This window comes from Balaenoptera physalus (assembly GCF_965194825.1).
Source record: "Balaenoptera physalus genome assembly, chromosome: 4".
In the NCBI taxonomy this organism is placed as follows: domain Eukaryota; kingdom Metazoa; phylum Chordata; class Mammalia; order Artiodactyla; family Balaenopteridae; genus Balaenoptera; species Balaenoptera physalus.
In genome coordinates, this window is record NC_138891.1 from 52439632 (window position 1) to 52453068 (window position 13437).

General features: G+C 41.5%; 1 protein-coding gene and 1 long non-coding RNA gene across 2 annotated transcripts in view; both read right to left on the reverse strand.

The window, feature by feature from the left end:
• The window catches only part of LOC309659389, a 538108-nt gene that overhangs the window by 58894 nt on the left and 465777 nt on the right, over positions 1–13437 (reverse strand). The gene's annotated exons all lie outside the window — the stretch shown is intronic.
• Positions 1–13437, reverse strand: part of NCEH1 (neutral cholesterol ester hydrolase 1) — a 65518-nt gene that overhangs the window by 12596 nt on the left and 39485 nt on the right. Inside the window, exons 2-3 of the mRNA XM_082459020.1 lie at positions 7617–7845; positions 5598–5667 (exon numbers count right to left, since the gene is read on the reverse strand). Of these exons, the coding sequence (XP_082315146.1) occupies positions 5598–5667; positions 7617–7845 (299 nt within the window). The remainder of the gene's footprint in view (positions 1–5597; positions 5668–7616; positions 7846–13437) is intronic.

Genomic DNA, 13437 nt, shown 5'->3' on the forward strand with positions numbered 1-13437 from the left:
CATGTGACACAACTACTGAAGCCCATGCACCTAGAGCCCATGCTCCAAAACAAGAGAAGCCACCGCAATGAGAAGCCCACGCACCGCAACAAAGAGTAGCCCCCGCTCACCACAACTAGAGAAAGCCCGCGCGCAGCAACGAAGACCCAACACAGCCAAAAATAAATAAATAAAATAAATAAATTTAAAAAAAAAAACTAGGGACTTCCCTGGTGGTCCAGTGGTAAAGAATCAGCCTTCCAATGCAGGGGACATGGGTTCGATCCCTGGTCGGGGAACTAAGATCCCACATGCTGCGGGGCAACTAAGCCTGCACGCCGCAACTACTGAGCCCACACACCTCAACTAGAGAGGCCACGGGCGGCAAACTACAGAGCCCACACATTCTGGAGCCCGCATGCCACAACTAGAGAAGAGAAAACCTGCACGCCACAACGAAGAGCCCTCACACCGCAACAAAAGATCCCGCATGCCTCAAAGAAGATCTGGCATGCTGCAACTAAGATCCAACACAGCCAAAAACATAAAAATTAATTAATTAATTTAAGAAAAAAAGAAGAAAGAAATTAAATCTTCCTTTTCCCTGATGTCTTATGGTTCTAGTATTGTGTTTTATTATATAAACTACAGGTAAAAAGGTACCATATTATAGTTAAACTGCAATGAAGTTTATGAAAATAAGCTTATGAATATAAACTTCCTTCCCAGATTATGTAAATGAGGATACATCCATGTATCTTGGGTATTATTAGATGAACTCTTCCATTTATTTCACAAATACTTACTGTGCAATTATGTGTAAAAATAGCATAGTGTTGTAGAAGCTACTAAATAGAAGTCATGGCCTGTTTTTATACCTTGAGATCTTTGTCTACCTCAGTTGTTGGATCTGTTCGCGGAATCTTGAGCCAATAGCAGTGATGTAAACTCAGAAGTTCCAGCTCCTGGTGTTGCTTCATGTGAAGTGATTCCATCACCAGTGCTGCCCCCAGCCCTTGCCTACCAGCTTCCTCAGATTATATCTAACCTTCCACAAGGCCACTCCCTACATGAAGTAAAGCCATGACACCACTACCCGCTCCTGTTGGCCTCAAGGATAAGGAGCAGCTGTCTCCAGACAACCTCCCTGATAGGAGAAGGAATTCCAAGAGAACCAAGAGTCCACCATCCTTCTGAAGGCTCTCAGGATCATCCACCCTTATTTCTTATTTTCCTTAGTCATTGCCAGAAGCATAAGTCCCCCCATCTGTCTTCTCTCATATTTCATTCCCTTAATGCTCTCTGCCTCCTCCCGTCCTCCCAAGCCCTCTCATTACACCACTTTGGACTTCCATGACCAATTCATTCTGTCTAACTAGGTTCTGCTCATCCCTAGGAGCTCGATTCAAACCCTTCAAACTAGGTAAGATCTTACCTACTCGATGCCTCCATTACTACTTCACATCACTTATCACATTTAATATTACTTGTTCAAGGTTTGATTTCTCATCTAGATTGTAAACTCCATGCGGACAGAAATTATGCCTGTCTTACACTGTTATGCCACCAGAATTTAACACATCTGGCTGATACACCGGATGCTACATTGAATAGATTTGGTGCAGTGGCAAGTGAAGATGAAAGCAGGGCCCTTCTATATTTTAGTTCTTTTCTTAAAAAAAAATCTTCTTAAAAACACCCTATCCAGTGGAGCAGTGGTTAAGAATCCGCCTGCCAATGCAGGGGACACAGGTTCGAGCCCCGGTCCGGGAAGATCCCACATGCCGCAGAGCAACTAAGCCCGTGCGCCACAACTACTGAGCCTGCGCTCTAGAGCCCGCGAGCCACAACTACTGAAGCCCGCGTGCCTAGAGCCCGTGCTCTGCAACAAGAGAACCCACCACAACGAAAAGCCCGCATGCCACAACGAAGACCCAATGCAGCCAAAAATAAATAAATAAATAAATTTATTTTTTAAAAAAACCAAAAACACCCTATCCATCCTTCTTTGTTTTATGATAAGCATAGACTTAAAAGAACCCCTGTGTCACTGGAGATAGATGCTAACAGGTGGAGAAGGGCATGTAGGAAGAGCTTAGGCATGTTGCCAGTTGCTTACATTAGCCCTGGAGGATAAGGCTTGTGTGGACAAGCCTTATGGTACCAAGTAAAACAAGTCCACCTTCTCTCCTTTCCTCAGGCCTTTGAGGAGCTGGAGCTACACAGGAAACCACTGAAGAGGCACTGAGCTAAGGCCAGCTCACCAACACCAAGCTGCAGGGCCTTGCTCCATAATGGGGTTCAGCTGCTTAAACAGCCCTGCCTTCCTCTGGCCAGCTACCCAGGCCAGATGATACAATCGTTTACTTGAAGGTTCGTGCATTATAAAACTGCATCAGGGGCCCTTGAGTGATCTGGGAGGCCCAGCTGAGGATCCAGGGAGGCCTGGGAGCTGTCCAGAGCTGTCCAGTGCCACATTTGCAGAGGAGGAAGCCACAGCGTCACTCTGATTCTAAGGCTCCTGTTCACAGGGTCAGAGCTGCCTAAATGACTTAGGAGACCAACCCTTCCAAGGAACTGGAGAAGCAAGGATTCTCTTAGGTCTGCGATCTGGAGTAGGGGCAAGAAGGAGATGAGCTATGAATGGGAGTGCAGCTGGCAGAGAGAGGCAGCTGAGATTACACAGCCTTGAGTAATGGTACTTGCCCACTGCTGTGATGCTTATCTGCTGATACACCAGATGCTACATTGAATAGATGTAGGGCATGGAAAGCGGCTGATGTTGCCATAACCCTGTCACTCAGCATCATCAGCTTCCTTCAATATTAGTTTGATACTGGGTCAAAGAAGCATAGGAGCCTGGGGAGTGATTCCACCTGCCTCAATTCCCCACTCCACATATGTGACTAAGTAGCTATGTGACCTCTTGCAGGTTACTTAATTTTTGGACCTCAATTTCTTCATCTATGAGGAAAATATCAAAATACTTACTTTGGATGACTTATACGAAAGTTAAGCAAGACTCTTTATTCATTCATTCCATAAATACATATTGGGCTTCCCTGGTGGCGCAATGGTTGAGAATCCGCCTGCCAATGCAGGGGACACGGGTTCGAGCCCTGCTCTGGGAAGATCCCACATGCTGCAGAGCAGCTAGGCCCGTGAGCCACAACTACTGAGCCTGCACATCTGGAGCCTGTGCTCTGCAACAAGAGAGGCCGCGATAGTGAGAGGCCCACGCACTGCGATGAAGAGTGGCCCCCGCTCGCCGCAACTAGAGAAAGCCCTCGCACAGAAACGAAGACCCAACACAGCCAAAAATAAATATAAAAATAAATAAATAAATTAAAAAAAAAAAAAAAAAGAATACAACTCAGGAACAGCCAGATGGAAGAGAGGCAAAAGTCAGGGTAGGTGGGAAGGGGTGCAGAGCTTCCATGCCTTCTGGAGGTGCACTACTCTCCCCAAATCTACATGTGTTCAACAACTGGAAGCTTTCTGAACTCTGTCCTTTGCATTTTTATGGAGGCTTCATAGTCATGATTGATTAAATCATTGGCCATTGGTGATTGATTCAACCTCTAGCCCATCTCCCCTCCCCAGAGGCCAGCGGGGTGGGAAAGTCCCAGCCCTCTAATCACATGGTTGGTTCTCCTGGCAACCAGCCCCCATCCTTAGGTGCTTCCAAAAGTCACCTCATTCACATAACAAAAGACACCTTTTTTTTTTTTTGGCCATGCAAGGGGGGCAGGGGCAGGATAGTTCCCTGACCAGGGATCAAACCCTTGCCCGCTGCAGTGGAAGGGTGAAGTCTTAACCACTGGACTACCAGGGAAGTCCCACAAAAGACTCCTTTAACTCTCTGAACACTTAGGAAATTTGAAGGATTTGGGGAGCTGTGAGCCAGGAATTTTGGACGAAGACCAAGTACATGTGAAAAATACACTTTGGTCATCTGAATGACCAAATATATATTTCTTACAAATCACAATATCATAAATTTCCACTATCTGCCAGGGATGTTTCCAGACACTAATGATCAGCAAAGAACAAAACAGACAAAAATTCCTAAAATTTCTGCCTTCATAAAACTTACATTGTCTATTTATATTCAATACAATAAATACATAATAAGTCATATATATGGTCTGTCAGATGTTGATGATAATTTTGGAGAAAACTAAAGCAGAAGAAAAGTGGACTGCAATTTTAGGGGTGTCAAGGAAGGCCTTGCTGAAAGGATGATATTTGAACAAAGATCTGAAGGAGGAGAAACAATATATACATAGCACCTGCACAATGCCTGCCATGGAATAGGTACCATGATTTTTGTATTATTACCATCACTGCAATCATTATAATTATTATTCACTTTCTTCTTAGTGTCCCAGAAAAATAGCTAATATAGAACTGGTAGAAACAACTCAAAACACTGATATTAATATTAATACTAATAATGATAATAATAGCTACATTAACTAAGATTGGTTGAACACACTATTATTTACAAGGTCTGAATTACAGAACCTAACTCCAGGAGAATAAATTCTCCAACTCTTGGTGTAGGAGAGATTCTCTTAAAATGCTGATTGGTTTTCAGATTTAAAAAGGCAGTAATCATGTATAGTACTGTCTGGAGTACAGTATTACAGTATCTTTATTTCAAGCCCAGGGTGTCCGGAAGCAAGTCTAAAAGCAGCGGTGAAGTAGCTGGTACACTGCTAAGAAGCACCAAGCGATAACGATTGTGTTTGTTGGACTTACGAACAAATTGGACTTAGGAATGAGCTCTCGGAACAGAACTTGTTCGTTCTGAGACTTACTGTAGGGGACTTAACTGTATTTCCAGTTAATTTCAAATGAGTGGATCTGATGGAATAGTAGGAATTATCTGGTATGTCCAAACTTCCTTTGCTTTCTCAGCACTTGTGAAGGTAAAGTGAGAGAATTAACACAGAAAACAGTCACACTATACAGGAATTTTTTTAACTTCAACATTAGTTGAAATTTATAGTGGTAATTTTTAGAATATGCTCTTACTTGGTTGTCTAAGAAAAAACTTGATGGAAAAAATCCCTTCTCTCTTATGCTTTTATCATAGTTTATTTCCACATAACAGCATAACAAAATAATCTTTCCCTTTAGGGTTTTTCTCCTGAAATTCCATGAGCACTGTCTGACCTTGCAGTTCACAAGGTTAATGATTCAACTATAACTTATTAAAGTTAGTTAGCTATACTTTAATTCCTCTTGAAAGGCATTGCATGGCTTTCTTACACTTCAATAGTCTAATAATACAGAGCTATACTAAAGTAAAAAAAAAAAAGGCAGTAATCAAACTATGTACTATAAATAACTGATTATATATTTCTCTCAATTTCAGCTAATTCCATTTCCAGAAGGTTCCAAAACTAAAATAAAAAGATAGTTTGAGGCATTATAAAGCTAGTTCAAGAAATTCTACGTTACATCAGAAATCATTTTCTGTGACTTTGGGAAAATCACTTCACCTCTCTGGACTTTCATTTTACACTCTAGCACTTGTAAAATAAAATAACTAGATGGTTATCTAGGATTCCTTCTTAAATGTTTTTCTATGACTATTATTAATTACTTACTCAATGGAGACAATGACAGCATTCAACTCCTCAGCCATTGCTTTACACAGTTCATCATAATACCTGATTTCTGAAAGAGACAAAGGAGCAATCACTCACTATAAAGCAGTTTATTTAATACTGTCCATTCTTAAATTCTGCTAACTATGGATTGTTTTTAGACTTGGACTTAAGTTATTAATAACAAAAACAATAAAAAGTAAATATGAACATATACCTCATTAACAGAGCTACATGTACAAATGTTAAAAATTAATCTGGTTTCTCATAAAATGCAATTACTATAAAATAACAGGAAATCCATATTAGATTACCTTTGAATGTATTTTTAACTAACTAAAAAATTATTTCATAATGGACTATATGAAGTGCATCAGATTCATTCTGATTTTGTAGTTCTTCAAATGTATGCCTTTCCAGAAATCATAGAAAATAAGCAGTTTCCTCCTTAGAACCAAAAAATTTTTCTCTTTTAACACCATCATTTGCTGTGATTCAGAAAAGTCACCAATTTGAAGAATACGGTATTCCGTTTAAACCAACACAGAACAAATAGAATTTTAGGAAGTCTTAGCATTTCTTAGAAAGAGACTCCAAAGGTTTGCAGTGACAGAAGCAATTTTAATATGTAAAAACTTAATCCCTCAGGCTGTTCTTTTAATATATTAATGTTTTTATAGTATATTAAGAGCTGGATTGTGTCAACAGAAAGCCAAATACTACCTTATTTATAGGTTTTCCAAGGCAGTCTAAGAACCAGAAGTTCAATAACTACATAAACACCTGCATACCTACCTCCAGCTCTTCCTCTGGCAGAAGTGATCAGTCAAAATTATGTGGAAAAGGCCAGGCTGACTCATAATCCACACCATTCCTGGCACTTATACTTCCTGGCCTCTGATGTACTGATACTATCTCACCTGGCAAGTGTGCAGTGCTACAGATGCAATCTTTTCTAGGGCAGAGACTCTGTCTTACTCAGTTCTGTATCCCCATCACCAAGCACACATTAGGGTGACCAGAGGTCCAGGTTTGCATACAACTCTTTGAGTTTTTGTACTGAAGGTCCTGCACCCTGGGAAACTACTCAGTCCTGGGCAAACCTACATATTCAGTAATCATCTTATGGAAATGTGAACAAATCAATGAATAAAAGAATAAATGATGAATATGGAGCTAAATGAAATGAGATTACTAGGAAAAGCTATACTTTTTGGCCTTTGCTGCATTAAAAAAAAAAAAAAAAAAAGACAAACTAAAACAAGTTGCCATTGCCTTTAAACTTAGGGGATGCCAAAAGCTCTGGGCTGAAGATGAGAAAGTAGCGCCATAATAATTACAAGCAGCGATAAGGCCCTTATTTCCTCCTTAGTATGCTTTTCACTAGGCTGCTCCCCTTGGCTGCCTGACATTTTTAATGTGTGCTCTGCTCATGAACTAAATACTAAATGAACCAATACTAAAGAGAATGTTCTTGAACTTTGCAAGGTCATTTCCTTTTAACTTTGGCATATGTTTTATATTTTCATCTTTGTTTTCACAAGCAGATGAAATGTTGATGAGTTAACGTGTATTCAGAAATACTTGTTCTATTTCATAGAAAGATGTCTTTAAAACCCAAGTTGGCATAGAGCTACAGATAATTGCCTCATATTCTGGCCCAGGGAAACTTTACCTTGTTTTGGTGCAGAAAGCAACTTCAGTACTTCACAACAAGTTAGTCTAGGATTTAGGTTACAGGAAATATTTTCAAAACAGTCTGCCTGAATTAACAAACAAAGAGGCAAAACCCTTGATGTAGGGTAGCTATATAATCAATCATCCAAACCAGGACCCTTTCAAGAATGGAAAGGGGGGGCACTATGAATAATTTTGCTGAGACAATAGGGATAACTGAGACTGCCAGGGGAACCAAGTCCAGTGGCCCCCTTCTCCTTACCCAGTAAGAAAGTCAATTCAATCACACATCTCTGTGGGCCAGGTACAACCCCAAACAACCTGAACGTGACCAGGACATACTTGCACTTGCCAAGGCCCAGCCTCCTCCGTGAATGTAAACAATGCTGCGTTTCAGCGGCTCTTCTGGCTTTGCAGAGCCTTCAAACACTCTGACTTCCACACCGTCAAAGTCAGTGTCAGTTACTTTCACCTGAGCAGATGACCATGCGCTTTTCTTGCCAAAAGAAATGATGATGAAGTTCAGCGCGAGCAGATGATGGCTGAGGCCCAAGTAGTGTATCAGGTTGCTCTGCAGGATGAGGGGGGAATGAGGGAGAGTGTGTGTCAGCTGAGTTATCACCTGAGCCACACTCACCAACCCTTCAGTGTTCGAATTCTTACAAGCAATTGTCGCTGCCCTTGAGGACTCACTGGCTACTTTTAGTACAATAACAAATCATATTTACCTTTCGTTTTCAGCTTCGAGAGTATTTTCATCTGAAAATATCAGAGTAAATCTCCTTTGATCTTCAGATAGTCTCTGAGAGGGAAATGTGTCATCAGTCTCATTTTATCAAGAACGTTTAGAAATTAGCTGAACTTGCCCATTTCGCTGGATAAATGGCAGTTCTGCGACTCAAACCTAGGAACTGTGAATTCCAGGATTCAGTCCCTTCCCCCGACCCCTGCCCACCCTAAATCAGCACATCACAGTTCCAATAACATACTAGGAGCGGAGGAAGAATACTTTATTCGAATACAAATAGAAGAGAGGAGAGTTTTATATTTACTATAAGTATTTTTAAAGTGTTTTTAAGCTTATATATTTAAGTGTGTCTGGTTGTTTTGAGAGTAAGAGAAAGGAATGAGTGTGTGAGAGGGAAGGAGCAGAGTCAACTGCAGCCCTGGCATTTAGAAGCAGACCAGCTCAGACACAACCAGGAGCTTTGCAGAAATGTACAAAGAACATGCAGCCTGTTGTCTCTTCCCTTTTGAGCCCTGAGGGCATTGAGCTCTGCATTAAGTGTTCACAGGAAGTTATCTGGTTGGAGAGGAGACCCAGGCCATCCACCCAGCAAAGACCCTGTGGAGTGTATTCCCTCTTTCTACTTCTTATACAAGCTCTTCCTATTCAGTACACTTATAAAACTGACCTCCCTGCGAGACCTACTGGCCATGCTTCAAAGTCAGAGAATTAGAAGCCATCTGGAAGCCAGTGACTAGTCAAGGTAGAGAGGCCCAGGAGTGTCACAGAGTGATTAGAAACCTTCCCTGCACAGGTGCATGAACTCAGATACTGTATCACCTAGTGGCTCTCAAACCTTGAAGGGGAGCAGCTGGAGAGTAACAGTGCCCTTCTGTAGAATATGAAACAGAACACTGATGATTAGTGAAATATTTAATGCCTTCATAAGATCAAGAAAACAGTGGTACTAATAGAAATGAGAACTGTATGTAGTCTGCAATACACCATAATACAGCTTCCCAGCATGTACATGGGGCACACTGGTATGCCTTGAAGAGGATACAGATGTGCTGTGACACTGATCCCCTCAGCCCCTGGGCAGCCAAGTTCCTGAGCTGTTTACCCCGGTGTCCCATATAAAATTGTATACATACACCCTGCTGTGAAAAGAGTTGGAAAGACTGCATTATAAAACCATTAGCGAGTGTTCATGAAAAACAAGAACAAGAGGCAATTTATCTGACCATGAACAGCTTTTCCAGTAATTCTATTAATATTCATATGCTGGAAATATAAGCAACAGGAAAGCAAATGAATATTAAGAAAATAATTCAATTTCTATACGTACAATTGACCAATTTATTGAAAAAGTTAAAACAACTGTTAACGTTCTCGATACGAAACAAACAAATGTGAGTGTGTGCACGCACACACATACAGAGGGATCTAACCACAAGTTTAAGGGTTTAAGGTCTTTGGCAAATTGGGAAAAAGCAATCATCACTTAAGTTTCGTGGTAGGACGTCAGTCTAACTTGGAGAATATGGAGATCTGCCAGGGCATGGCTGAGAATGTATTCACTAAGATTTCTAGAGTTCACACAATAAACCCTGTCAATGAACAGAGAACACGCAAGATCCATTCCATTTCTCACAGGCCAAGTAGCTTGATAGGCATCAAATAATAAACTATGAACAAAGAAATGGCAGGCTTGGCTCTGTTACTTTCTGAACTATATATATATATTTTTAATTTTTTAAAAATTAATTAATTAATTTATTTATTTTTGGCTGTGTTGGATCTTCGTTTCTGTGTGAGGGTTTTCTCCAGTTGCGGCAAGCGGGGGCCACTCTTCATCGCGGTGCGCGGGCCTCTCACTGTCACGGCCTCTCTTGTTGCGGAGCACAGGCTCCAGACGCGCAGGCTCAGCAATTGTGGCTCACGGGCCCAGTCGCTCCGTGGCATGTGGGATCCTCCCAGACCAGGGCTCGAACCCGTGTCCCCTGCATCGGCAGGCAGACTCTCAACCACTGCGCCACCAGGGAAGCCCTGAACTATATTTTTTGTTAAATGAAGACTTCATTGAATATTTAAGACAAATCACATGAGTTTCTTCAACTAAAGGAAAGCTGTAAAACAAGTGAGTTGTCTTTACAAGGCAGATTAGAGAAGAGTATTCATTTTCATAGAATCCACCCCTGGTTTCCTTTATGTGTACTGCATGCTCTGAGTGCATGCAGACTCGCCTCAGTCTGCCCATACCTTTCCAGAAGCACCTCTGCTGTATTAGCTTATGAGCACTTGCATTAATAGAATTTCTGAACAACTATCTGCATTGTTCACAACATTGACAGGGTGGTGTGGGAGCAGAAGTGCTGATTGGAGAAGGGAAAGTTTGTTTATGAAGGAGAAAAAGATAAGCAGATGGGTGTAAGAAAGGCTGGAAGGGTGGGAAAAGAAGAATCCAGAAAGGTGTTAAAATAAAATTGTGCTAATGTTTGGAACTGTATTGATAAATTAGAGAATGAAAAATCATTATCCTACAGACAATATTGACTTTGTTTCGAAATTTGAAAATGAAGAGAATCAAGCAGTAATCTGTCATTAACCAATTTATCATTACTATTATTAATAATAATAGTTATCACTGCCTGAGTGCCTACAGTATGAGGAGAGGTTGTTGAATTCTGGCTATAATTCTGTTATTTTCCTCCTTGTGAAGAAGAGAGAAGAGAAGTTTAGAGACTAAGTAACCAGTATAGAAGCTGGATTCCTGGAACTATGAGAGGGCTGCAGGACATACAGAATTACCCTAGAGATGCTGGTTGAGAACAGTGTGGGCCCAGGAAGCTGCTCTGAGTCCTATCCAGGATAGGATGACATTCATATGTGTATGTGCTGTCATGTGGCATGATAAAACTGTGAATGGTATCTAACTTTTTTCCCTAATATCTGTTTCCCTTAGCTCCTCTCACTACTCCCCTCCCATCCCTACTGTCCAGCAAGTAAAATCAGTAGCCAAGCCTTTATGTAGTTGTTACTTCAGGGAAGGGATATGAGAACCAATAGCAAAGAAACAGAAATGTCTTCCTGCTTTTGATTTTCAAAAGCCTATATCCTTTGGAGAATTAAAAAAGACATTGATTTAGGAGATTACATGATGAGTAAGAAGTCTCCTAGAATAGAAAGTGATTCTCCGAGCTAGGTGGTGGAAGAGGGGAGGAGAAATTATTAGAGATGAAATGAGGAATGAACGGATTGATATCTGAGATCCAATGAAAAAAGAACCTTGGGACACAGCAACCCTCAGATATGTCTATGGAATCTGAGAGCAACAGACATGTGCCCCATGCCCAGACAGAACCGTGGAAAAAGGCAAGACTCTAGGGAAGAGTGACCACAAGGTATGTTTAGGAAGGTGGTGCCTCAAATGGCCTCAGAGAGCCCCTCAGGCTCCAGCTAGTGCAGGAGCAGCAGAATGACTCCATGTGTCCAAAAAGGCATAAAAATAGGAAGGCTGCATAAGTGTCTTGCAGATGGGTCTGAGACAACTTCTCCATTGTCCGTGGCCCATTACATGTTCTCAAGGGTCTAACAGGAATAGAAGAGAGCACTAATGGACCCGAAGGGCTCTTATAAATAAGAACAAAGGATATCCCAGGGCAACTTGTAGGAACCAAACACCATGGACCAGGTGGAACATGAATGTGGGCTAAGGATGAGTACCCAGATGGCCCCCCCCATGCATTATGCCTCAACATCGCATGAGACACTTCAAAACCTCAAAGAAAACAGTGATGGGGGAATACCCAAATTCATTGGAATTAAGTTCCACCGAAAGAATGAAGGCTCAAAATATAGATCAAGTTATATTTCTTGCATCCTTGAGTTTGTGAAATGAGATACAGATCCACCCAAGAAACATTCTCTAGTTAACAAAGTTTCCTGAAACCTATTTAGAAGTAGCTGGAAAACTCCAGTAGCACAAAGAAGCAAGCCAAGTGTTAAGAATTTCACAGGTTGTGAATTGACCCAGTCTTGGCTAGTTGAATTACTCCAGGGCAGTACTAGAGGTCTTAAAACTTGCCCCATAACCATTTCAGGCTCTAGAAGGGAATTCTGCCTGAGGAGGTGGAAGGGATGAAGGGTACTCTATTACACCTCAGTAGAACCAGATACAGCAAAATAGGTGGCCACTGGCTCCCTACCCAGGTCTGATGACCAAGGTCAGAGGACAAGCAAAAATCAAAGGTGGCCAAGCAGAATCTATACCCTGCTTATTAAAATATGTTTGTTGTTAGTTTATGAATGGGGTTGTTCTCTGCTAATTCATTCACCATACAAATTAGAAAATCTATTCAACGGGCAGGGAAACTTAAGGGGGAGAAAAAGACCATATTCTGGAGCTCAGGGAAACAGAGGAGAGCCAAGACTTGTAAATGAATAGCTGATGTTAGTTAAGCAATACAAGCTTAGTAAGAGAAACCTAGATAAAGGGTTGGACAAGCCCAGAGAAGGAAGGAATTACTTGTGTCTGTTCGTTCTGGGATGAAATCCGATAAGGCATCTATTCTGAATTGTGCCTTAATAGAAGACGAAGTGCGAGTAGCAAGGAAAAGGATAGGAAACCAAGATGCCAAAGTGTCGGGCAAGTGTTATAATTCAAATGCCTATGGGAAGAAAAGCTAAGTAAGGCAAGTGTAGGCAGGGGGAGCTGGCAATAAAAGGCTCAGTCTAGGAGGCAGGTAGGGAGCCAAAGTCAGCAGCACAGACTGCAGACTGAATACCTGGTTAAAAGCCCGTCTCCCCCGCTTTCCAGCAATGGGGTCTTGGGCACGTTCCTCACCCTCTCTGTGCCTCAATTTCTCACCTATAAAACAGAAATGACATACTAACTGGTTCAAAATACTGTTGTGAAGCTTAAAAAAGTAAAAACCCCTAGAACAGTGCCTGGCACATACCAAGCCTTCTATGAGTTGGTTATCGTTACTGTCACACCTCTGATCCAGAAGATCACTGCATGAAGAAATGTGAGCCCAGGGATGGATAGCTCGATGTTTCCAGGGAAGCTGAGACTATCATTTTCTCCCAGTATGTACATTTGTTATTAGGACCCCAATGATCACCAAGTTCTGAAATTACTACAGGTGAAAAAGATGTCAAATAGTTATTTCTAAAAAGTTCATCTGTATGCTCATGTCAACGTGGGAGGGAGAGGTGGGGAAAAGCCATAGTACACTGATATTCCACACACATCAATAACTTAGCATGTGGTCAAATTTCAACATGAACCAACCACATTAAATAGTTAGAGCATCTATTATAACTCACTACCTGCTTCATTTCTCACATTCAAAGTTTTGCATTCCATGCCAGTGGTTCCCCAACTTTTCCAGTGATGGCCATTTCATTCTGTCAAGCAGCTTTTAAATTCTC